General features: G+C 45.4%; 1 protein-coding gene across 1 annotated transcript in view; it reads left to right on the plus strand.

Annotated features, from left to right (window-relative positions):
• Positions 1-9,495: 9,495 nt before the first annotated feature.
• The window catches only part of FNDC1 (fibronectin type III domain containing 1), a 104,056-nt gene continuing 87,387 nt past the window's right edge, over positions 9,496-26,164 (plus strand). The window contains exon 1 of the mRNA XM_057740273.1: positions 9,496-9,694. Within this exon, the coding sequence (XP_057596256.1) occupies positions 9,586-9,694 (109 nt within the window). The 5' untranslated portion in view covers positions 9,496-9,585. The remainder of the gene's footprint in view (positions 9,695-26,164) is intronic.

Below are 26,164 nucleotides of genomic sequence, written 5' to 3' on the forward strand. Positions count from 1 at the left end.
CATATCCTCAAGGGCTATGTCATTTTTTTAAAGGTTGTGCTGTGCCCCCTTCTTTTCTGTTTTATTCCCCCATCAGAGATTTTACTCCCATATTCTTATGAGAAGCAAAGGGGCGATGGTCCATCTTCTGTAACTGCTTCAAGGCTGAGTAGGGGCATTTACCCTGCCTGTCAGGGAGTAAAAGTCTCTGGATGCCTGATCTAGGGGCCCCAGTAAGAACCATTTCTAAAAATTATACTCTGTTGTAGCTGTGAGTTTCATTTCATTAATGTCTGCTCTTTTTTTTTTTTTACTATCTCCTTCCTTTTCCTTTAAAGAGTTTATTCTTTACTCTTATTCTTTTCTTAACTTCTTAATTGGGCCTTGAGCTTGTTTTCAATGTTATAATTTTAAATGCAGGCATTTGAGGTTGTATATTTTCCTCATATATGAATATTTGAGGTTAATATATATTTTCTAGTTTTGCAACATCCTACGTGTTGTGATATGTATAGGACTTACTGTCCAGGTCTCAGCATGAAAATTTCTATTATGATTTTGTCTGTGTTTACTTTCCAAGTATAGATTTAAAAATTTTATTTTGTCTTTGATTTCTGACTCCATTGTACTGTGGTAAGAGAACATACTCTGTATGATACCTTTTTTTTTTTTTGAAATTTGATATGACTTCCTTATGGCCTAATTCATGGCCAATTTTTATAAATGTTCCATGTGTGCTCAATAATAATGTATATTCTGTATATGACCAATAAATAGAGCTTGTTAATTGTGTCAAATATTCTACAGCTTTACTACTTTACCTGCTTAATATACCCATAATTGAGGAAGGAATGTTGAAATCTCTCCTCTCTTGGTTCAGAAGCTATATACTCTATATTTTTAGTTGTTACTCTTAAAATTTTGCTGTACTTAATTAAAAAATCTAAACTAAATTTCCCAACCTCATTTCTGGACAATACATGTTTATTTTAACACTCCTAACAATGATGACCCCACCTAGATTTCATTCTTTTGTGATCCAGCAATTTAGATGTCTTCTATTCTAACTCCATGATTATATATTATTTTTCTTGTATTACACAACTGGTATTTGTTTAGGCTTACCTACATATTTCCAAATTCCTGTGCTTACCATTCCACTTTGCATCTCAGACTTTTATTCTGAGCTCATTCTTTTCTTCCAGAAGTACTTTTAGAAGTTCCTATAGCAAAGGTTTATAGGTAATAAGTACTCTAAAATTTTATTTATCTGAAAATGCCTTTATTTTATTTGATTCTTGAAAGATAATTTTTCTGGGCACACAATTCTAGATTTGAGATTATTTTCTCTCCAAGTCTGAAGATATTATTCCACCATCTTCAACCTGTTGTTGAGAAGATTGCTGTTCAACTTAGTCTTTTTGTAGGCGTTCTCTTATTTATTTCTGGCTGCTTTTAATCATCTCATTACACTCTGTGTTTTTAACATCACTACAATGTACTTAGGTGTGTATTTCTTTGTATTTATCCAGGTTGGTATTTGCTATGCTTCCTACATCAGTGGGTTTACACCTTTCATCAATTCTTAACCATTATATCTTTGAATATTGCTTCTTTTCTATTTGTTTTTTTCTTCTGGGGCTCTTTTTCCCATATCTCTTTCTTTCTTCATATTTTCCCCTCTCTTTGTATCCATGTGCTGCAATTTTAGTAATTTCTTCTGACCAGTTCCCTAATTGTCTCTTCTGCCATGTCTAAACTGCTCTTTATTCACTCAGTTTTTATTATTCATGATAGTATTTTTCATCTATGACTTACTTTGGCTATTGTTCAAACCATCACTTATTTTTGATTCTGTTTTTATTTCTTTAATCATATCATGTGTAATTATTTTATGTTGTGAATCTAATAATTCTAATATAAAGTACTTGGGAGCCAAAGTCTTGTTTCTGCTAACTGTTCTCATGGTGTTTGTTTCTTTGGGGATTTATGATCTCATATTTGATTGATCGTAAACTGTGGGACTGGAAGTGCCAAGTGTTCAGTGGATGATTCCAGGGGACTTACTTACTTTTGAAAAGCCAAGGCTAAAAATGCTTTCTACTGATTTGTTTTCTATATGAAAAAAGGAGAGAAAAAAAAACCCAGAGATACAATCTTGAATGGGTGATTCAGTCCTGAATGAATGAATAGAACCCAGGTCTGGTAGTGGCATCCACTTCCAAGGGGTATCAGAGGCGAGGCAGGGGTAGACAGTGAGAGCAGTGGGCCCTCAGTCCACCTGCCAGAGGATGTGTTTGCCAAGGCGATGCTGCTCCCTCAGGTGAGAAGCCCTGACTGTCTCTCTTCCTGGGGAACCTGTAACAGTCACCTGGTTGGTTGGTTCAGCAGTTTCAAGTTTTCCTTGTGATCGTTGAAACTTTGCATATTTTCTTTTTTGCCACTAGTTAAAACAAGACATCTTGCTTTTAAAAATACATTCTAATGACATTTTCATGTTAGTCTACAAACCAAGCCAGCAGAGGCCTAAAGAGAATATCCAGCTTGCTTAATTAACCTGTTCAGGATATTGCTCAGTATCACAATATGCAAAGCGACCACAATTTGATTGCTGCATTTGAACATCTATTTGATATAAAGTTTATTAAACCATGCAGATAATGCACATTACAGTGAATGATACAAGACTGGATCTCGTACTTTGCTGCTACCAAAATATCTTTTGTCTGAAAGATAACTCCAGACACTGTGTCGTATTCATGTTTGTGCCCTGGGTGTTTATCATAGTGCTTGACACAGTGTAGGTACTCCATGAACGTTTGTTGAAGACTTAAATTATTTAAAAATGATTCTCTGGGTCTTCATGGTTTTATGGGATGGCAAAGAGGAAGGGGAGCTTGCCATCAAGTCAGGAACAAGAACACGTGATGATAAACTGTGTGATGCTGACACAAGTGCTAAGAAATTTGCAGGGAAATATTCTTTGAGGGTCTGGTCAGGAAAGGCTTCCAGGAAGAGGTGGCATAATATTTCAATCCAAGCTGTGAAAAACATGTGTTGACCTGAACTGGTTACATGAAGGGAAAGTGGGTGGGGGCTTCTAGGTTTAAGGAGGAACATGAGAGGGCACAGAGGAGGGGTGGCCTAGTGAAGCACTGAAGGGGGAAAAACCCTGCGTGGTTTCCATCCATGGGATGCTATACAGGCCCTGCTACATACAGTGATGCTGCAAATGGAATCCAGCCTGGAAGGGCCACTCATAGAATTTACGAGCTGCGATCTACGTCATACTTATGAGCATGCAAGAAGGATACGTGTCATGAAAGCAAACCAGAAGATTATAATCTAAAGACATGCCCAAGGACACGGGATAGTGAGATACACTGGCAAAGGGCACCAGAGACAAAGGCATAAATAAGAGGGGAAGACAGTGGAGGGTAGAACGTCATGTCTGGTGACCCTGTAGAGCAGGCCTCCTGGGGCCTGTGCAGGTGGTGTGTCCTCCCCAGCAACATGGGCTGAGCTGGAACAAAGGTGAATGAGCTTGGAGGAAAGATTCAAAGAGAAACAAATCATTGGTCAGTGAATCTGGGGATCTGCATGAAAACAGGGACACTGCTACAGCCTCGACTTGTGATAGCTGGCCTCCAGGTCAGCCCTCCGTGATCTGCACCTCCTGGTATTCAACGCCTTTGTGTAGTCCCCTCCCATGTTAAGTCATGGTTGGTCTGTGCCACCAACAGAATATATTGGCAGTGACTGTGGGTGACTTTCAAGGCTGGTGGTAAAAAGGGTTGCTACTTCTGCCTTTGATTTCTGCATTGCCTGCTCCAGGGAACACCACCTGCAGACGCTCAGCTCTGTGGGAGGCCGGGATGGAGAGGAGCTGAGGCCCCCATCCAACAGCCAGCACGGATTTGCCAGCCAGGCAAGTGAGGCCCCTCGGAAGTGAGTCCTCCAGCCCTGTCCAACCTTCAGATGAGGGCAGCCTCAGCTGACATTCTGACTGTGACTGCTGAGAGACCTCCAGCAGCCCCACCAAGCTGCTTCCAAATTCCTGACCCACAGACACTATGAAGAATAGTTTACGAGTATTGCTTTAAGCCACTAATAGTTGGAATAATTGGAACACAATCCTTCTGGAAAACAAACAAACAAATGAAAACAAAAAAAAAAAACCAAGCCTGTCATATCTCTGGCTAACCGTTATGTCATGGACATGAGGTGGGGTCAGGCAAAGGCAGGTGGAAGGCGGCCAGATGTGTGTTCTCTTAGCACAGTGCCCGGGCCAGCTTCTGAAATGGCCGACTGCAACCTGAAGACCGTCCTTCCTGAGCTCTTGTTCCACCCCAATTTATTAACGCCTCCCCCACAACGGGGCTCTCTTAATTCCACAGGACTAGAGTGGATTCACCTGATGTCCCTCTATGGAAAGCACGCATAGGGTTAAAAACCTTCTTGGGGAAAAAAGAAAACAAGGCAAGGCTAAAAAGGGACCGTACTGCGAACCAGCCCTGTAAGCTGCAAGGCCTAAGGTCACCGCCCTCTGGTTGTAACTCACTTCTCTCTGACCTGGAGTGTGAGCTCTGTGAGGCAGGGCTGCCTGACTCCCAGCCACATTTGTATCCCCAGATCCAAACACATCACTTGACACAAAATAGATTAATGAATGATTCCTCTCAATACAGTCCAAGCCCTAAGCCCGTTGACAAGGGGTAGATGATAGAATTGAAATGTCTAGTTGCTTCCACTTATAATATGTGGGACTGAAGACCCTGGGATACAGGTCTGTGGGCTTGTACATCATGGCAAGAGAAACATTCTCAATTAGAATCCTGAACAGTTTCTATGCTAGGCTGGGTATCTGACATCGTAATCCTTTATGTTTCACTAATTCCCAGGATATTTGTACAAAAGAGAACTTGCCTTGGCACTGCCTTGCAGGGGGAACAAGTTAGAACATCTGTGCAGAGGAAGCACATTTCAGGCAGTGATGGATTTATAGCAGTTTGTTTAAGGAGCACCTTCCAAACTCTGAGATGATGAATGATGTAATATTCAGGTCTTGGTAATTGTTGGCTCAGAAGGATCTCTCACCATTTGGATGATAAGGAGGTGTCTCTGATAAATCTATAGTGGATATGGGGCAGGCAAAACATTTTTATTTGCACTCTCTGCCTTGGTCCTGATGCTTTTATTGAAAATCTGATAGAGAGGGAGCTTTCAGAGATGCCACGGTGCTGCGGCAAAGACATGCACTTGGGGTTAGACGTGTTGGACTCTCACCCTCACGGGTCACTAGTGTGGGTGGACAAGGCACACAGCCTCTTGGAGCCTTGGTTTTCTCTCTGTAAAATCAGAGTGATGGCTCTGAGGTTACTGTGGCACATGGAATGAAATGGTTACTACTTAAGGAAATTTGATGAAGCGTTATTTTATTGCTGGTTAGAAGCAACCTCTATCTTTTTTCTTCCGTGTCAAGGTGGAATCTACTTGCTTATCTTGATTTGCTTTTTTTCTTTTCCCTTTCCCCTCTGAGGACTGATATTTTCCTCCAGGTCTGTTGTGCCCGAATTAATGCTCTCCCCTCCCCCCATCACTCCAAGCACTGTGGGTACGCCCTCTCTTTCAATCTACTTCTAGTTAGAGTTTTTTAAAAGTTGTGTGCACATCACTATTGTGTAATGGGTATTGTACAATGTCCTGCTGCTGTCACAGCTCAGGGACACATTCAAATGCAGTGCTTAAAAGGGAATTAAAGAGCCACGAGCCAAACTGAAGCCTGAACAAGATTTGACGTCAGAGGACAGTATGAGACGTGCACCGTCAACACTACTGCAGTTGGTGCTGGAAGGCCATCAGGACTTGGTTTCTATTTCTCCACACGAAACAGGAGAAGAGCATTTTAATCTACTCTGCTGCATAGGAATCCATGACAACGTGTATGCAGAGTGCTGACCTCTCCGAATGTACGTTATTTAACAATTAACTAGAACCAGAGATAGCGTGCGTGCACACAGACTGGTTTGTAAAGCTAGGAATAGCCACAGAAATAACTTGGAGGCAGGCTAGTAAAGGCTCACAATTAAACAGCTGATGATCTGCCTAGCCCAGAGATGACATTGCTCTATTTTATTTTGACAAACAAAATAGAAGCATCAACCAGGAGCTTAAGAAATTATGTGAAAAAATTAATAAAGTCTATCAGGACAATTGCAACAATAGAGCGGATGAAGAAATGGCCAGAAGGAAGGACGCTTCAGAGAGCTTATATTTTTGGGAGGATCACATTCAGGGCAGATGACCATGGCTCTTAGGTCAGGGGTTTTGAGGTCTTTTTAAAGATTTTTAAAATCTTTTTAAAATCTCTGAAATTTCTCTTAGGACTTTTAAGATCAAACACACTCTTAAGTTTGTAATCAAGTCAGAATCCAGACTCTTAAAGGTTAGGTATTTCATTTACTATTGAACAGCCCATGGCCAATTGTTGTGATCTAGTCATCAAAACTCTAAAGCTGGAGGTGATTTTGCATTGTACTTTACTCTGAGATGTCCAAAGAGGAAAGTGGCTCTCATAATGAACATGCTCGGGAAGTAGGTGAACACACATGTATTTCAAGAGGAAGGAAGGAAACTACCCTTTGATGAGCCTTCCCCATGAGCTTCTGCTGATTATGTCACCTGGTCATTTTCTTAAAACTAAACTGACATGTGAAATCCTGAAATTTCAAAAGTCCTAATGGAGAGTTAATGACCAGAGTAAGAACAGTGTGATTTCTTGTATCGCCAATTCTCTTTCTCTGTTCCCTCTCATCCAGGTAGTCAGAAAATCCATCCTATCTGTACCTTCACGCTGTACCCAGAGTCTCATTAGTTCTCATCTCCTCCATGGCTATCCTTCCAGTCCAAGCACTGTCTTCTCTCACCTGGACTATAAGAGCCTGCTTACTGGTCTTTCTGCTTCCACGTAAATCTTGTCAAGTCACTCTTCTGATCAGAATCCTCCAATGCGGACCCCCACTCTCACCCCCGGCGTAAAAGCCTAAGTCCTTACTGTAGTCTGCAATGTCCTTACTACGATGACACTCATCTTTTAAAATTTATCTCCTCTAACTTTTAATCACTGCTGATTTGAGTGTTTTAGATCCCCAGTGCCTAGAGCAGTGTCAGGCATGAAGTAGATACACAATAGATATCGGTTGAGTGAACAAATGAATACCACCTGATCTATCAGTATTTCCTGGAAGTTACTGTGTGCTTGGTACTGTGATGGCCTTTTGGGGTGGTAGACAGGATGTAAGGCAAATCTTGATTCTCATCCTCCTAAGGACAGGGGGAAGGTACTGGTTAGAACTCATAGGTTGTGGGATAGAAATCCCACTCCGGTTTAGCCAAAGAAAACTTTTGTCTCCCAGAAGCAATCTTCAGGACGTGCAGAGCTGGGGCCGGAGCCCAGGACTTGCCCACCTGCATGATTCCTTCTCCCTGATTGGTTGTTCTCCATATTTTGGCTTCAGTCCCTCTGGATGGTACCCCTCAAGGCTGGAGCCAGACACACAGGCCCCTCTTGGCTACTGTATCAGTTTCTTGCGGCTGCTGTAACAATTACCAGTTTGTGGGCTTAAAACAATCAGAATTTATTCTCTCACAATTCTAGAGTCCAAAAGCCTGAAATTGGTTCCACTGGACTGAAATCAAGATGCTAGCGGGGCTGTGCTCCCTGAAGAGGCTCTAGGGGAGAATCTGGTCCTTGCCTCTCACAGCTTCTCACAGCTGCTTGCGTGCCTTGGCTTGTGGCTGCATCACTCCCATCTCTGCCTCTGTGCACACCTTGTCTCCTCCTCTGTGTATCTCAAATCTCCTTCTCCTTCTTATAAGGATGCATGTGATGGTATTTAGGGCCCACCAGGTAATCCAGGATAACTTCTCCATCTCCAGATGCTTCACTTAATCACATTTTCACACCCTACCACATAAGGTAATATTCAGGGTTCCAGGGATTAAGACAGTGGACATCTTTGAGGGGTGGGGCATATTTCAGCCTACCTCAGCTACCATCCTCCAGCATCCATGAATGACCCGAGGGAAAAAATTTTTCACCAGCTGCAGCTAGAAAAGTCCTGGCTCTGACTGACCTGGCTTGGGCCACTGGTGATCTTAGGATCAACTGGGGTGGGAAAGAGGGTGGTTGGGAGGGGACAGGGCCCACCGGAGCTGCTTGGCTGGAGTAGAGGAGGGGGCTACTACTCCCAAAATAAGAGCAGGGAGGGGAGGTTGCTGTGCAGACCAAAGCCATAGCTCTACTAAACAGTGGTGGGGAAACACTGCAAAACTGGGGAGTAATTCAGCATTAAAGCGGTTGCAAACTACAAGAAGAGTTCTGGGAGCGCATAGAACTTGCAGGATGAATGAAGAAGGAACCCAGGGGAAAGTTTTCCCAAAAAGAAGGCCATAGAATTCTGCCTTTCCTGGGTGCTCACTGGGCAAGAGACGCCTGCCAAGGCTTAAAGCATGGATGTGGCGTTTTCTTTCAGAAAAGAAATGCAGTGTCTCTTTTTCATCAGTTGAGAATTCGTCTCGCCATCTTTTCCTCTCTGCAGAAGTACACAAATCTGGTCAAGTTGTGGGCTGTCACGATGGAGGCCTGATTCCACCTTAGGTTGAGCGCTGCAGCCAGATCAAGTCTGCGAGGACGCTGCTGGGCGACAGCGGCAACCTGCGCCCAGAGCGCGGACCTGCCCGGGCGCAGGCGTCCCGGTCGCCTCCAGGGGCGCTCCCAGGCCACTGTGACGGGCGGCGAGGCTTCCAAGGCGCGGAGCTGACCAGACAGGTGGGGATCGGGAGGGATCAGGAGCCCTAAGCAGTGTCAACATCATAGAGATGGGAGGAAGCGAGGCGAGGCACGTGCTCGGCCTGAGTTCGCGCGCTTCCAGAACGCTCCCTTTGAACCCCGTTCACGCGCTCCGCAGATACCACAGCCTGGAGCAGCAGTGTCTAAGGACATTAAAACCCCCTCTCCCGGGCGCGGGGTGTGGCGAAGGCCGGGGTGAGCGGCAGGAACGGCCGCAACACGCAGGTAGAGGTGAAGGGGCCTGGCTGGGGTCCGCAACGTCGAAGCCAGAGGTATTTATTTAAGGTGTCAGAGGGCATGCTTGGGCTTGGCCAAGGATTGGACGTGATGGGCCATTTCCTGAGCCAGAAAACCAGAGAGGTTAGGCAGTGGGAGCACACCCGCGCACAGTCACTGCGTTTTCAGACCGGCCCAGCGGTTTTCCCTGGCGCTTGGGCACCCTGAGCCGCGGCCCCGCGCCCCGCCCGCCCCGGGCCGCCACCCCGCCACCCCCCGCCGCCCGAACGCCGGCAGGGGGCGCCCGCGCGCGGCTAAAAGGCGCGGCAGGCGGCCGGCGGCCTCAGTGCCGAGCGCGGCGGCCGGTGCGCGGGCCGGGAGCGATCGGCGCGGGGCCAGGGCGCGCGGACACCGCGCAGCGCGCTCAGACGCACACCGACGGCGGGGACCCGACGGCGGCTCCTCTGCGCTCCCAGACTCCCGCCCGGCGCCCACGCACCAGCTGCCCGGCGCAGCCCGCCGCGCACCCCGGGCTCCCGATGGCGCCCGAGGTCCGGGCGTCCCGGCGCGCGCCGCGCCCGCTGCCCTGGGCGGCGCTGCTGCTCCTGGCCGCGCTGCTGCCAGTCGTCTCCTCGGCGGGGGCTCCAGGTACGCGCAGTCCCGGGCTCCGCTGCCGGGCTCTCCGCGCCTCCTCGCCGCTTCTCCGTCCACCTTCCGTGCGCCGCTCACCCGCTCACCTCTCGGGGGACCGCCGCCCTGCTCTGTACTGGCTGCATGTCCTGTCACTAACCTGTGCGTCCTCATCGCTCGCGGGTCGGGGCGCGGAGGGGCGGCTGGGGACGCGGGTCCGGGCATTCGGTACCTCGCGCGCGGGAGGCGGGCGCGGGGACACGGTCGGCGGCAGGGGACCTCGGCGCCCTCGGTTACAACTTTGCCGTCGAACCCCCGGAGTCGGGAGACTCAGCAGTCTAACATCCCTCGAACATTCAGGCAAAGAAAAGAAGAAGGGGAAAATAAAAAAGGAAAAGAAAAGCGACCTCTCCGCGCTGCGGTGGGGGAGGGGGTGACGCTTTCCTTTGCCCAGGATTTCCCCGTGGGCGTCCGTCTTTCCTCCAGTTCACCTGCCCGAGGCAGGGATGTCTGGTAAAGGACGGAGACCAGAGGGAAGCGGAGAGGCGGGACTGTTCTAGAAGCGCACCGGGAAAGCTGTGAGCCGCCGCGGAGCGGTCGGGTACCGCGGTGCCCAAGAAGAAGCCGCGCTCTAATGGTGCATCTCGGTGAGAACTTTGCAGCTGGGAAGGGGACCTTTGTCTTGAGAGGAGGGAGAGGAGAGAGGGAGAGTCAATTTGGGAGAAGCTCACCCTTCCCCGAAGGCTGAGGCTGGAGACGCGGTGGAAGAGTTCTTTGGGGGCTGAAATGTGAGCAACGCTTTTCAGAAAATGCCAGCGCGCTGTTTTCAGATTCCTTGTACGTTTCCAGCAGAGAGAGACACATTTTTCATCCCTAAGCCGTTGGTGGCCTTTGTTTCCACCTCCTGTGCAGGCATTTTCACACTTGACACCGCGTGGCTTTTATTTATGTCATCGGTTTGTGGGAATCCAAGAACTCGACATTTCTGTTGATACTGCTCACTCCCAGCTGGGTTATAAAAGTTCAGATGCGATGCTAAGGAGGGCTACTTGCTTTATGATGCTGTTTAGTGTCTCCATTGCCCCCTTACTACAAGGGAAAGGGGGAAAGTCGGGGGTCACGTTGCCTTGTGAGTCTTTTTGGTGGGTGCATCGTGCATAACGCTTGTTTCAGGATTATGGCAAGCGCTGGGATGCTAAATGCCACTTTTTCATAAAAGGAAGTTCCAGTTGTAGGTTGTTTTCCTCTCTGTTAGCTACTTCTAGGAAAGCATTCAGTGAGTATTTTTATAGTACTTATCAAGAGTAAAACTACCTTAAAGTCTTTCAATTTCCCCACCTAAAACCCATGGCTTTTTTTTCCCCCCTAAATTAAAATTCTCTGAATTTGAAAGGGTTTTTGTATCAGAAAACAGACTGAAACTAGAACCAGTGCCACACTGGCGTTTTACAGCCTTGTACCCGTTAGATTCCACTGCCACCTGCCCGATGGGTTACATTTGAGTGGGTCGGGAGTCAGGGCGGCTTGTGATTGCTGCCGGAATCCTGCTGTGTTCCGCGCTCTCCTTCTCTTGCCTCCTGCTCTGTAAATCACTGAGCTGTGGAATGTTGGCGCTGGAACGCGTGCTGGCACTTCTCTCTACTGTGTTGACGTGGGATTTGCAGTAAAATGATGACCAGACTAGAAGCAGACAAAGGAGGACAAGCACATTTCGAAATGCATATCTACTGCATTTAAATGATAGACGGGAAGGAACAGACGTCACCTGCAGAGAGCTCCCCATGCTGGGGAAGAAATCAGGGGGCATGTAATTTATTTCATCTGCTTCTCTGGAAGGCTTCCTGTCTCTCTTGCTGTAATAGCTACAGTCACTGCTCGAGACTTGTACTCTGGTACTTACAGCAGGGCTATGGACACACTGCTTCCTCTGTCGCTGAATTAATGCATGGGCTAAGCAAGCTACTTGAGGCAGGTCCTCTCTTATCCCGCAAACCTTGGGGACCAGAATCCCTGTCATGAAATCACCCAGAGCCACATTCCTAGTGGCAGACCCACCACAGCTGAGAGGAACTTTCCTTAAAACAGAGGTGATTTGCAGGGCCTGTGGAAGATCTAAATAAACCCTTCAACTTGGTGGTCAATTAAAATGTAAAACAAAATAAGCAAGTGATACCTCCTCCCCCCATCCTTGTAATAAAATACTACGAATCATTAAAATTATGGTTGTGCTTGCCAGTCTGATAAGATATGTTTTTCTAAAAACACGTGACTCATACATTTATAGTGATTATCTTAGGATGGTTATGGGTGATTTAAAAGTTTTTTTCTTGAAAGCTTGAAGACTCTTTCAGGGAATCCGCAAAGTCAAAATGATTTTCAAAGTAATACTAAGATACAGTTTGCCTTTTTCACACTGTTGATGTCTGTAGGGAGGGTACAAAAGCTTATTGAGAAAACTGCAACTGCAGGTGCTCTATTGTGAATCAGCTTTGGTGCAATCATGAGCTGGTAGTCATTGCGCTTTTCAGGCTTTTGAAGTTAAGAAAGGACATGCCAGTTTCAATGAAGAATGTCCTTGGTGCAACAGTAAAAATTATTAATTTAACCAAATCTCTACACTTGTATATGTGTCTTTTTAATATTCCGTGTGAAGAAATGGGAGAGGCACGTAAAACACTTCTGCTGACTGCCCAAGTTCATCACTCATCCTGCAGAAAAGCAGTTGTGTGATAGTTTGAGTTGTGAGCTGAACTAGCTGTTTTTTTTTTTTTTTTGTGGAATGCCACCTTTACCAGAAAGAATGGCTGCAGACAAACCAGTCACTTTGACTTGAGTATTTGGCAGACATCTCAAGAAATGAACAAAGGCAGTCTGCCACTTCTCACTGCCAGTATGTCTTGCCAGTGAGAAAATTTGAGCTGTCAAGTGAAAATTAGAATTTTGCCAAGTCAACTTCAACATCCTAGGCTGGAAATCTTCTCAGTATTTAGAAACTTTTCTAAGAAGATGGGTGGTGATATGAATGAATGTGACTTTTAAATAGTGTATTATAAAATGTGTCAACATTTAGATGCTCTGCATAAGCAAGGGAACTGGTAAATCCAAGGTGACGGATGCTCAGTGTTACAAAATCTTGCCTGAGCAAAAGGTCCATCAAAGTGCAAAATAACCCAGTGGATTTTTAATATAACAAAATGTGAAAAATCCTGTATATGGTTTCAGATTGTACATTGCAACTAACCTTTAAGAAACTGCTACTTGATGAGTTTTGGTGTAGTATCAAAGATTTTCCAAAATTATCTGTAAGGCTATTAAAATACTTTTCCAATATCTGTATGAGGCCAGATTTTCTTCAGGTACTTCAGCCAAAACAACATACTGAAATAGGTTGAAGGCATAATTGGGTAGGAGATCCCTCTGTTTTCTGTGAAAGAGATTTGCCAAAATGCCAAAAAATGCCATTCTTCTCATTATGTCTTTTTGTTTGGAAAAATTATTTTTCATAAAATACAGTTTGTTATGTGAGCTTGTAATGGTTTACTATTGCTATGTTAAAATGAATTAATAAGTAGGTAGTTTAACCTCTTCCTAGATTTAATTTCTGGTCAGTAGATATGGATAGTTAAAACCCACATAAGCATAACCTCTGTGAGGGCTTCATTAATTTAAGAGTAGAAAGGAACCTGAGAACAGGAAGTTTGATCACCACTGCTGTATGGAGAGGATGTAGGTTCAACATCAGGGCACCTGGGTTTGAGTCTCAGTGCTGCGGTTCACCTGCTGACTCACTGGCCTCAGCCCAGTGAGTCAGTCCCCACTAGACCAAGCAAATGGAAAGATTCCTTCCACCTCTGGAAGCCCTCACAGGCTTTCCTGTGGCTCTGCAGCTGTGTGGGGTTTCCCTCCTACTTTTATCCTCTTTGAGAGGAGGGGCTGAACAAACACACCCTTTCCTCTTATCTTGTGCATTGGAGGGCACCCCCCCACCCCCAGATGAAAGAACTGTTTTATCTGTCAACTGAGCACACAATTCATTAGTAGGAATTAGAGGTTGTGATAGAACTGCAGTGTGACAATTTATGTCCCTGGAAAGTTACCACCGGACAGTTCATCATCTTGCCAAGACCATTCATCGCTCTATTTAAGACATAAAGACCCATAAAAACTGGCCCTGTTGGGGGTGCAGAGTAGAGGGGTGTATTAGTTTCCTGTTGCTGTTATAATGAATCACCACAAACTTAGTGGCTTAAAATAACACAGATTTGTTATCTTATAGTTCTGGAGGTTAGAAGTCGGAAATGGGTCTCACGGGGCTAATGTCAAGGGTTGTGTTCCTTCTGGGGGCTCTAAGGAGAGTCCGGTTCTCGCCTTTTCGAGCTTCTAGAGGTGCTCGCAACCCTTCTTGTGGCCCCTCCAGCAGTGGCATCACTTCACTTCCAACCACACATCACCTTCTTTGACTCCGACCTTACTTCTCCCTCTTTCACTTATAAGGACCCTTGCGATTACATTTGGCAATTCCCCCATCTCCAGATCGTTAACTGAATCACAAGTGCAAAGTCAATTTTGCTGTGTGAGGTCACACATTCACAGGTTCTGGGATTAGGACATGCACATCTTTGGGGGCCATTATTCTGCTAGTGCAAGGGGTGAGGGTGGGAGTAAAGGGAGCCTAGATGCAAACATTTCAGGAAAGGCCCTATCATGATTTGCCGATTAAGGAGCAGAGCTCTTTTCATTGGTTCCTATAGAATTTAAGAATTTATTGAGTTATAGTAAAACTTCTTATCAGAAGCTTTTATTTAAGTTAGAAAATATGGAGGTGAATATTTAAATGTATAAAGATAAAGGAAAGAGAAGAATATATGTATGTGTGTTTACATGTTTATCCATAGAATATTTATGTTAGGATACATCCGAAATTGAAACCTCGGCTGCCTTTGGGGAGAACTGGGTAGCTGGGGGTGGAGGTGGATATTATTTAACTATTTTAGTAGACATACTTTAGAGCATTTGGAATCAGGGAGATATTTGTTAAACACATGGCGAACATCCTTTTTTCCTTCTAAAACCTTATCCTTGTCTTAGTTACAAAGAAGATTAATGTAATTTGGGGGAATTGTGTTATTATTATCATCTTATTAAGGAAAATTCTCCAGTATCGGTCAGATGATTAAAATTTAGAAATTTCGAATAAGGAATTTTTGTGCCCCTGAGTATCAGGTGACGTCATGTGGAAGACATTTTTTTCCCACTTCTCTTTTCGGCTCCTAGCCCGGCGGGCGGCAGCACTTGCGGCCCACGGCCCTTAGAGGGCGCCCTGGGCCTTCCCTCGGCGTTGCCGCTGCTCGCTGGCCCCTCGCCTTCCAGCCCCAGTGGCTGGGCCTTTATGGAGACAAGAAACTTAGGACACGAGTTCAGTTACCTGATTTGGTTTTCCCTTAGTGTTTGCCTTTTTTTTTTCCTTCAATTTTGCTGCTCATTGGAACTTGCTTCAAGTAGTAAGCTGGAAAGGAAAAATCACTCACTGAGTGCAAGTTAGCAATTTTCACCTGATCATTGGTGAGAAATATTTGAAGCCTAAACCTAAAGCTGGGGTCAGTGGCCCTTTAGCTGCTGGGGTACCTCTGGTTTATCCGCAGGTTCAGGACAAAGCTGCAGCAGCTGAGTGATGGGTGAGCACAAGGGACCCTGAGGGGTGGTACCTGCCTCCTGGGCACTGGAAGTCAGTTTTAAGTGAGTTTTGGTGAATCTGTCGCTCTCAGTATCTCCCCTCCACACTCAGCGGATTCTTTTTGTATTCAGGGAGAGTAATACAAACCCTAAGACAGGTTTAATAAGTGCAGTGAAATAACTGGAGAGCTGCTAATGTTGATTTTTCTCCTGTGGCCTCCTGTACGTGGAGGCAATGATAAAATTATAATCCTTAAAGTACAGTCTGTGCAATTCTATGTTCATCTTCATGAGGAGTTCTTAGGTGTGCATTTACTTTCTTTTTAATATGAACTGGAAGCTAGAAGTGCCACAGTTTACCATTTCCCTGTATGTCATTTCATTTAATTTTCACTGTAGCCTCGTGAAGTTGGTAACATCCTCATCTTACCCCAAGGGGACTGGGTTCAGAGAGGTTAACTGGTTTTCCCAGAGTTGGCCATCTAGTTAAGTGGTTGTCCTGGGATTTGGACCCCAGTCTTCTGGACTGAGGTCCCACGTTCCTCCTGCAGACTCCCTGCCCCCCCCCCCCCCCAGCCAGCCTGGGCTTTTCCTATATTCCCCTTGTTCTCGTCGTTAGGCTAGCACCCCCTTTTCTGATCTGCTCTGTTTGCTCTTCCACATCTATGCTTTGGTCACATTGCTGTTGAGAGATGATTCTGTCGTACACAGAAGCGTGCTTAACTCCGGTAGGGCTTAACTTCAGAACCCCATTCCCTGTTACAGAATCAATTTGGCGTTTGGCTATAAGCAAGATCCTCATTGTGGGAAGTGCCCTCTACTTAGTGGCTCCTGTTAACACTTGCCCTTGAGGTCAGTGCTCTGTGTCTAGTTTGTTACATGAACCCTTCAACCTTGAATGCAGGGGTTCTCTGTGAACATTTGATCCATATGATGAAATTCACAACCCTGAACCTTTGGCCTTGGATTTTAACCAGGAGGCTCCCAGAATTTAAGTTTGTTTACAGCGGAGAGTTAAACAAGGAAGAGTGCTGAGAAACAGGAGCTGCTAATCTGTGATGTTTACAGATGTCTGTCTGGTGAGACTGTAATAATAAGAGCGTTAAAGTGTTGCAATTCTCAGAAGAGATGTGTCATTTAAATGCTGGGATTTGTCTTTTAGGGATTACTTTCTGGCATCACATCTCTTCATTCATTCCATTAGCCCTGACCCAGCCACTCATTTGCACTGTGACCTTTGGCAGGTCATGACTCTTCAGCTTTCGGTTTTCCCATCTGCAAAATGAGGGGATTGGACAAGAGATCTGGTGAGGGGCCCTTCCCAGCTCTAATTTTGTGGGAGTTTCCATTGAAAGGCATCCATCCATTCATTCATTCAGCAAGCACAGGGATGCCAAGTCCAGTAAACACAGTCTGTCTGTAGACAGCACAGGCATGGTGTGTGGTGCATGTTAGGACTGGAAGGTCCAGGTCAGCGGTACTGGTGCTGGCTTTTGAAGAAGGGATGGGCGTTAGTTAGTGAAGGAAGGTGAGGAAGGACAGTTCAGATGGAGGAACAGACCTTGATGCACTGAAGGCCCAGAGGCAACATGAGTGTTCTGGGTGGCTTCTGCAAGTGGCCCCTGGGGGACTGATTGAATTTCGGGCTAGAGGGGTGGCAGCAGCCAGCTCGGGAGGGGCCTGGAGTTTGGCCATAATCTAGAGCGACCGTGGCCGCTGGAGGAGGGTCCGCGGTGCGAGTTGGTGAGAGGTCCCGTGGGTGGAGAACGGCGCTGGAGTCAGGTGGGTGGGGCAGCTGACCGTTCTGTTCATTGTCTTTAGGGGTTCTTTTACCTCTGCTGATTTACTTGGGGTTTTGGGGGTTTCTTTGTTACAATATTGACCTAACTGCAGTCTTTACCTTCAGTCCTGTCTCATTTGAAGAATCTTTTTTTGTTCCGTGTTTGAAGAAAGAGCTCATATGTTCTGAAATAGTCCATTGTGGAGAGGGTCCCAGGGCAGACTCTTATGCACCCACAGGTGGGCAGATGGGTAGACAGGATATTTAGGGTCAGAGCATCAACGGTCAGTGCAGTGGCTTCGGGTCAAGGGTGAGTCTGTGGGCAGAATTCAGTGCGGTTTCCAAGGGAAAATGCTGTGAGTGATTTTAGGGGTTCGCGGGGGCAGGGGGAGGGTTGTAAGTAACTCGGATTAAAGAGGAAATCGGTGGATGTGGTTTATGTAGACTTTTACAAAGTCTAAACCTCCATTCTGAAGGTTACTTAAAAATCGACTCATTTCAGGGTTTGAAGACTGTTTTGTCTTGGGCAGATGATTGGTCAAAGCCAGCAGACATGCATCAGGGATGCGCCTGTGTTGCTCTTGGGAGAAGGGTGGTCGGTGGGTCCCTGTGTCTCAGCGCTGTGGCTGGAACCAGTTAGCATCATAATAAACAATCCGAGCAGGTGTGCAGCCATGGCTCCTGATTTGAGACAACACCACGTTTGTCTGCAGATGCAATCCCACTGACAGGCACCTGCAGCTGGACCACCTGTCCAGGGCTGGGCAGGACCAAAAAGGTGGGAGACCTGTGCAGTCATGGGTGGCCTCCTGGGAGCTCAGAGGAACAACCCCGGCCAGGCTGGGCCAGGCAGGCCCTGCCGGCTGCGATCTGAAGAACCAGAGGGGAAAAAGATGGAGGGGAAAGCTGCCGGCATGATCTCCTGAGGGCAGCACCACCTCATCCTCGCAACTGTTGTTTTTCTTTTTTCAATTTATTTATTTTATTGAAGTATAGTTGATTTACAATATTAATTTCAAGTGTATAGCATAGTGATTCAGTGTTTTTACAGATTATACTCCTTAGAGGTTATTACAAGATAATGGTATAATTCCCTGGGCATCAGTGTGATGACCACATGGCTGAGCCATTGCTAGTCTGGAGAGGCTAAGCCTAAATATTTACTACTTGCAGGGTTTCATTTTATTTTTAAATTTTTTTGTTATTTTTTTAAGATTTATTTATAATTTTATTTATTCATCTATTTTTGGCTGTGTTGGGTCTTCGTTGCTGTGTGCGGGCTTTCTCTCGTTGTGGCGAGCGGGGGCTACTCTTCGTTGTGGTGCTTGGGCTTCTCAGTGTGGTGGCTTCTCTTGTTGCAGAGCACAGGCTCTAGGTGCTCAGGCTTCAGTAGTTGTGGCTCGTGGGCTCTAGAGCGCAGGCTCAGTAGTTGCGGCACATGGGCTTAGTTGCTCTGCGGCATGTGGGATCTTCCTAGACCAGGGCTCAAACCCATGTCCCCTGCATTGGCAGGCAGATTCTTAACCACTGCGCCACCAGAGAAGTCCCTCGCAGTGTTTTATAAAACAAAATCCTCTGCAGAGAAGGCTCAGCCTCTCCGGACTAGTGATGGCCCAGCTGTGTGGTCGTCACATTTATGCTTCCACCGAGAAAGTGGAGAGCGTAGGTGAGCCTGTCACGCAGAATCCAGGGGGCGTATTGTGCTTGTTGTGGGTCTGTTTAAAGATAGCTTTATGTGATCGTTTCCCCAGGCAGGAGGGTCAGGACTTTGGATGACATTATAGGTGTAAAAGATTATTTTTTTAGTGGTTTTTAAAAGTTTTTACTTTCAGAGAGTTGTAAATTCCCTTGCAATTGTAAGAAATAATGCAAAGAGCCTGTGTCTGTCACTCAGTTTCTCCCGAAGATAACATCTTGCATGACTGCGGTGCACTGCCCTGGTCGGAGAGCTGACCTTGGTGCAAGTCATCAACTTTCTTCAGTGCTCACCGGTTTCATGTGCTTGTGTGTGTGTGTGTTTCTGTGTAACTTCATCACACGTGTAGATTGTGCAACCACCGCAGTAAAGATACAGAACATTTCATCAGAAGGACCCCCTCCTGCTCCTCTTTTATAGCCATACCCACCTCTCTTCTTCCCCTCCTCCTTGGCAACCACTAATCTGTGCGCCATCTTTGTAATTTTGTCATTTCAAGAATGTCATATCAGGAACTTCCCTGGCAGTCCAGTGGTTAAGAGTCCATGCTTCCACCACAGGGGATGTGGGGGGTCCAATTCCTGGTTGAGGAACTAGGATTTTGCATGCTGCATGGTGCAGCCAAAAAAAAGTCATGGCATATCGATGAAATTGTGTATATAACCTTTGAGATTGGTAAAACCTATTTTTAAAAAGTACATATTTTTGCCCATTCTGCTTGAGATCACTATATTTAGTTTGCAAGTATTTTGTGTGTACTGAGATATTGCGATGAGTAATTTGTCATGGCAGGGAAGTACTGTGCTCACCCTGGCCCAAGCCACCTTACCTGGATTATTGCAATAACCTTCTCACTGGTCCTCCTGCTCCTGCCCTCTCCCCCTGCATCTATTTTCAAAACAGCAGCACAGTGATTCTCACAATGCATGAAGTCACAGAACCTTCTACCCTCTCAGATAAAAACCGAAGTCCTAGCAAGTTTTCAAGGCTACACATGATCATCTTCCTCACCAGGCCCTCCCTCACCATCAGCTTCAGCCCCTGGGCCTCCTTGCTGGTTCCCTCATGTGCTAGGCACCCTCCAGCCCCAGTGCCTTTGCACCTGCTGTTCCCTTGGTCTAAACAACTTTCCATAAACATGTATGGGATATCCCTCACCGTCTTCAGGTTCTTTATGCCATATCATCTTCTCGTGAGGCCTCATCTGACCACTCCTCACCACTTAACAGTGTAATCTTATCCCTACCCTGCAGCACTTCTTATCCCAGCTTTATTTTTCTCCACAAACTCTGTCACTACCTGAGAGCTTGTGTATTTCACGTGTGTGGTGGTAATTGCCTGTCTTCCTCCTCGGGAACTGAAGCTCTGTGACCCCACGGCATGGTGTCAGTTTTTTCCACTGAGGTCTCCCCATTGCCTGGAACACTACCTGCAAGTAGTGAATGCTTAATAAATATTCACCGAATGATCGGATGTGTTTTCTTTGGTATTAATTGCATATGATATACATTAAATCTGCTTATGTATGTTGGCCTGACACCAGCAGGATATGTGGGGTTGGCAGGTGTGGGGCAGGCCCTGGCATCCCTCTCCCCCTAACCTGTGGAGTCAGACGTGAGTTCTGAGGACTGCTGGCTTGAGCTGGAAGTCCCGTCTGCAGCAGGAATGAAGAATTTTACTTGTGTGGTGTGCTCGTTTCCTAGGGCTGCTGTAACAAAGTGTCATGAGCTGGGTGGCCCTTTGTTTTTTATTTTTTTAAATCTTATTGGAGTATAGTTTGGGTGGCCCTTTAAACAACAGAAATTTATTCTCTCATATTTCTGGAGGCTAGACATCTGAAATCTGCAGGGCAAGGTCATACTCTTTCTGAAGGCTCTAGGGAAGAATCCTTGCTTTCTTAGCTTCTGGTGATTTCCAGAATCCTTGGTGTTTCTTGGTTTGTAGATGCTTCACTCCAATCTCTGTCTCTGTGGTCACATGGCATTCTCCCTATGTGTCGTCTTTTAAGGATACTGGTCATATTGGATTAAGGCCAACCCTCGCCAAGCATGATCTCATCTTAATTTGATTACATCTGCAAAATCCCTGTTTCTAAATCCCATTCACAGGTACTGGGCATCAGAGCTCAACATATCTTTCTGGAGGACACAATTCAACCCACAACATATGGTATGCCCACATGCCAACACGATTCCTTTTCAGTAGGTGAAAGAATTCATGCAGCCTGGGCCATAGTTGAGAAGTGGGCAGACATGAGTCACTGTGCTGCATTGTGTGCTGAACTGCCAGCCCAGAGCTCCAAACACCTACGCGCATTCAATGAGCCTAGTTCATAGATCCAGCCTGGCTAGAGCCTTCATTCATAAAGTAAGTAATTAAATAGTTAACTCAGGTCTTCTATGGGCAAGTAGCTCTGCTAGGCTCTAAGGCAAAGGCTACAAAGACTTAATAAAGAAGTTGGGATTGATGTAACAATAAATACTGGCATCAAATATGATCAGTGTAGCAATACAGCATCATCTGTACTTTCTAATCAACTTCCACCTGCCATACAGAGTGTCAGGTTCTGAATGTTTTTACACCGATGCACATAGAATAGTAGGATCAGGAAGAGAAATCTCCAGATTTGTCCAAGGAATTGGCCTGCCGGGTGCACTTTGAAGTTGATGCAAAATACATTTTTTTTCCTATTTAGTAAGAGTTGAGATGTGTTGCCACCTTTCTTTTATCTAGGTTGTTTTCTCGTGGAAACTTCTAGGTTGTGTGATGTGGCAGCCTTGCTCTCCAGGAGTGTCTGACTCCCTGATCTTCTTTATGTGATAGAAAGCCACCCCGCTATCTTTCTGCTGTAAGACCTCCCTGACCCTGCTGTTTTTAATACCATTTTCAAACCTATCCAACAATTTATTTCTATTATTTTCTGATAGACTGGGAGGATTGAAGCATCTTCTTATGTTGAGTAACTCTCAGAATCCACATACATACCTTTACAGATATCCAATCACATCACAGTCAAAGGGAAGAGAAAAGAGGGGCAGAGAATACTAAGCTCCTTGACCTTCCTAATACCTGGGCTGATCTTATTTTACAGTTGTCATGACGACATTTTGACTCTAACACCCGGGGAAAAAGAGGTCTGGGAGATGAGGCACAGGCTATTGTCTGAGCAGGTTGTGTGTCTCTCTTGTAGAACATGAGGGGTCTCTGGGATGAATTCCTTAAGGTCTGATGATGCTCTGAAGTTGTAATGAGTTTTTCTTGCAGGAAGCGATTCAGGAACATTCTGAGGGATAAAGGGTAGGCTGAGTTGGAGTCTTAAGAGATTAAATGTCCTATTAGAAATCAAGCTGTGGGAAGCAGTGGCCAGTGCTCTACTCATGGGAGAAACCTCTAGCAAAGGCCCCCCTTGAATCCCCCTTGATGCTGTAGTTTGTTCTCTGATCATCCTCACCTGAGGAGGACCTTCTGAGCCCTGATGTTGTTTATTGTTAGTAGTACTCAGCTGATGTTTAATGTCGGGTGCCCTTGCTCTTCCTTTCAGATGCCAATAGAGTGCTTCCCTCGGGAGACTGAAGACATTTGCCTTTCTTATATGTTTGTGATTACTTCAGTTGTATCCCAGGGCTGTGCCTTGCTTAGTAAACCTGTGTCGTCCAGTTGAGTGACACACGCATAGATGTTTACCTTTGAAGGTGGGGGAAACCTATTGGAATTTGGCTAGAACCGTCTAGTCATGGAAAGTATTGAAGACCATTTTAGACACGCAGTTGATTGGCAGATTGAAGAGGGGAGATTAGATCAGAATACCCAACTTTCCTTTCAACTGTCAAGATTTTAAAATTCTAATACGTGCATTCTGTAAATATAATTCCCAAGAATGAGGGAAATGAGAACCCAAAGCGCCGTCCTGCTGTGTGAGGAGGGAGCCCTGGCCGAGAGCCCAGGTACTGGGAATCCTGCCAGGGCATTTTCTATTGGGTTGTAATAGGTGACATTGGTCCTTCTGTAGCTCTTCTTCTTACTGTTGTATCTCACATTTATTGAGTGCTTTATGATTTTCTTTCATGTTTTATTCTCACAAAAAGCCTTGGAGGGTAGCTGTAGAAAAGGAACAAATTAAGTTTGATATTTGCAGAGTGAAACTTCAGTGGCATATTTGCTTGGTTGGGGGCTTTGAATGGGAGTGGACGTGTCCTAATTACAAGCGGAGAAAAATGGGCTCTTCTGAGCCTTGACTTGACTTGACACCGATGGACATCCTCTTCTTCCTGAAAATCTCTCTGCTCTTGTCTCCCATGATGCAACTCGAATCCTGGTTCTCCTCTTTATCACTAAAATTTCATATTTAAAACATCTTGATCCCGGTCATCCTTTAGACACCAGTGTTCTTTGGCTTCTATCGGAGATGCTAAGTAGGCAGTTGGATGCGCTGGTGCTCCGAGGAAAAGCCAGGGCTGGAGTTATGAACTTGGGAGCCATCAGCACGTGGATGGTGTTTGCAGTCCTGGGACTGGATGTGCTAACTTAGAGGAGGCCTGGGGAGTGCTCATGGAGAAGAGGGTGGTCCAGAGTGGGCTTGGAAGCACTTGAACGTTTTGAGTTCTGGCAAAAGGGGAGAAGCTGGCAAAGGAGACCAGTGATGGGGAAGAGAAACCAGGGAGTATGTTGTCCTGGAAGATGGGAGACTGTGGGGTCAGGGAGGACAGGAGAGGTGCTTCCAAGAGGAGCACCGTTCAGCTGTTGTTGGAAGTAGAGTAAGTCAAGGACCGAGAAAGAGGATATGGCAACATGGAGTCTTCCTGACAATTACAAGAGCTCGTTCAGTGCAGTGAACTCATGTGTCCCCGTGAATTCGGTTTCCAATAATGACTTTTAGTTTTATACCTTTGGTTTTGATTTCTCTCCAGGCCTACGTTTATTCCTTGTAGTTTTAATTACAGCTGAGAGGCAACCAGATATAGTAGGAAGAGCATGGTCTATGGTTTCAGATAGGTCTGGGTTTCACCACTTTCACTTACTAGCTGTGTGCCCTTGGTGAGTCACTCAACTAAGACTCAGTTTCCTCATTTGTAAAAATGAGGATACCGCTTGGGTTAGCAGATGTACGCTTTTATGTGGAGAATGGATAAACAACAAGGTCCTACTGTATAGCGCAGGGAACTATATTCGGTATCCTATGATAAACCATAATGGAAAGGAATATATAAAAAAAGAATGTAAATATATGTATAACTGAGTCACTTTGCTGTACAGCAGAAATGAACACAACATTGTAAATCAACTATGCTTTAAGTAAAAACAAAATTGAATAAAAATGAGGATACCAAAGCACAGTTCGCTGGGTCGTTCTGGAGACTGAAGAGCTAGTGGTTATGACCATGTGAACGCGTTTTAACCACCTCTGGATCCCCAGTGAGTAGCTCAGAATCTGACACATCATAGGTGCTCGGTAAGTATCTGGTGCAGAAGAAAATGAAATGGCTGGCACTTAGTGGGTACACAACACATGTTCGTTTCCTTTCTTCTCCTTTACTCCTTGCTCTATTTTTTCCTTTTTGCAAATGGTCCCATTGCAAAACTTAAAACTTCTTGCTCATTGGGTGTGTGGTGCATTTTTTCATCTTCATTGAAAGAGTATTTGCCCATTTGTGACCAGGAAGTGATTTTCTGAAATATTAAAAAATTTTGAATACAAAAACGCATTTTAGAAAGTGATTATCCTTAGCAGTCTGGGTTGTCACTGGGTCCATGTGGGGTTGGCTTCTGGTCACGTCTGCCTCATTTACTCTGTTTCGTACCTTCCTCTCCACAGCATTTGCTTGGCCTTTTTTCTAAGGGTATTTTTCAGGGAGCTTCCTGAGTAAGACGAGTGGTGATTTTAGCGACAGTAATGCCCAAGTGTTTAGCATAGTTAGACAATGACTTTCACATTTTTGGGACAAGGAATGAGTTTTCCGGGAGTTTTTTTTGGCTGGCATGTCAAGCAGTTTGTAGTAGGCTGAGTTTAAGCTGGACCAGCAAACAATGGTAATTCTTTAAGAAACTATTTCTCAGCTGTGAATTGAATTTGAAGAATGTGCAAAGGATCCCACAAACCTGGAAAGTACCAGTTTCTCGTAGGGTCTCTGATACCGATCAACCGCGGACAGGAGTCCTGTGTTCCCTTCTCATACCTAGGCATTTTCTTTTTAGGACCCCTTGTTTCCTTATTGTTGTGGTAAATAAATATATCTATGGAATTCCTCCAATTACATTTTCCTAAAGCATTCTGGAAAGCTGGTGGTTTAGATGGGGAAAAATTCTTTTTTTGTCTCTGGAATAGTAGCTTTTGCTTACATTGGTTCCTGAATAAAATGGCCAAGGGTTTTAAAACCTTGACTCCTAATGATCAAATTCTGCCAGTTCTGCTGGTTAAGGTCACTCTGATTTCTGGCTGCACCATGATCTGGGTAGATGTACTTACTGAAGTCCATGGCATACTGACAAATAAAGCATTGGTATTGTCACAATTAAATTCCCCGGGTGGATCCCTTAAAAGCAACAAACAGAAAGAAATTAAAGCAGTTCTCATTTGGAAATCAAGAGAAAAGACTTGTTTTTATGGATCCAGAAATGATGATATCAGGTAGCAAAGGACTGGCCTGCTGATAACATGATATCTGGTGAGCCGTGGCTAAACAGGTTAGGGAATTGTGTATCTTACTCACCAATGAACTCGGGAGCAAAGAGGTTCTCAGGGACCCAGGGTCTTTTTGTATTTCTATTCTGCCACCCCAGGCCAAGTCATCCTTCTCAGACTTGTCACTTGATTGATGTTCTAAGATGGCTGCTGCATCTCCAGGTATCACATTGACATCCCAGGGCAGGGGAGATGGAGAAAGATACAAAAGGCAAAAGCACAGACGGCAGATCCTGACCCTTTGATAATGCTTTCCTGGAAGTGGCAGCAGTCACTTCCTCATGTGTATCATTGGCTAGAGTTGACAACATGATCACCCCTAGCAACAAGGGAAGCTGAAGGGTCATGAATATTCAGCATCCTCAGCCTCTACTGTAGAAGAAGGCAAGGGAGAAAGAAGAAGCTGGGCGTGGCTCTTGGGTACCCAACCCACAGTGTCTACACGGCCATTTCTGAATGCAATGCAAACTGCTAAACTGTTCTTAATTAGTTGGGAAACTTGGCTTGAATGGGACTAATAAAAATTTAACTTAAAACGTCTCAGAAAACATCTTGAGGGAAAAGGCAGATTTATTTTAAGAGTATCCTTTGGGCTTGAGAATTTGATTTTAGCTTTGCCAATTGCTGTTTGTCTTGAGATAGAATTCTTTGCCGCTTCTT

The sequence above is a fragment of the Hippopotamus amphibius genome, chromosome 6, assembly GCF_030028045.1.
Source record: "Hippopotamus amphibius kiboko isolate mHipAmp2 chromosome 6, mHipAmp2.hap2, whole genome shotgun sequence".
NCBI lineage: Eukaryota > Metazoa > Chordata > Mammalia > Artiodactyla > Hippopotamidae > Hippopotamus > Hippopotamus amphibius.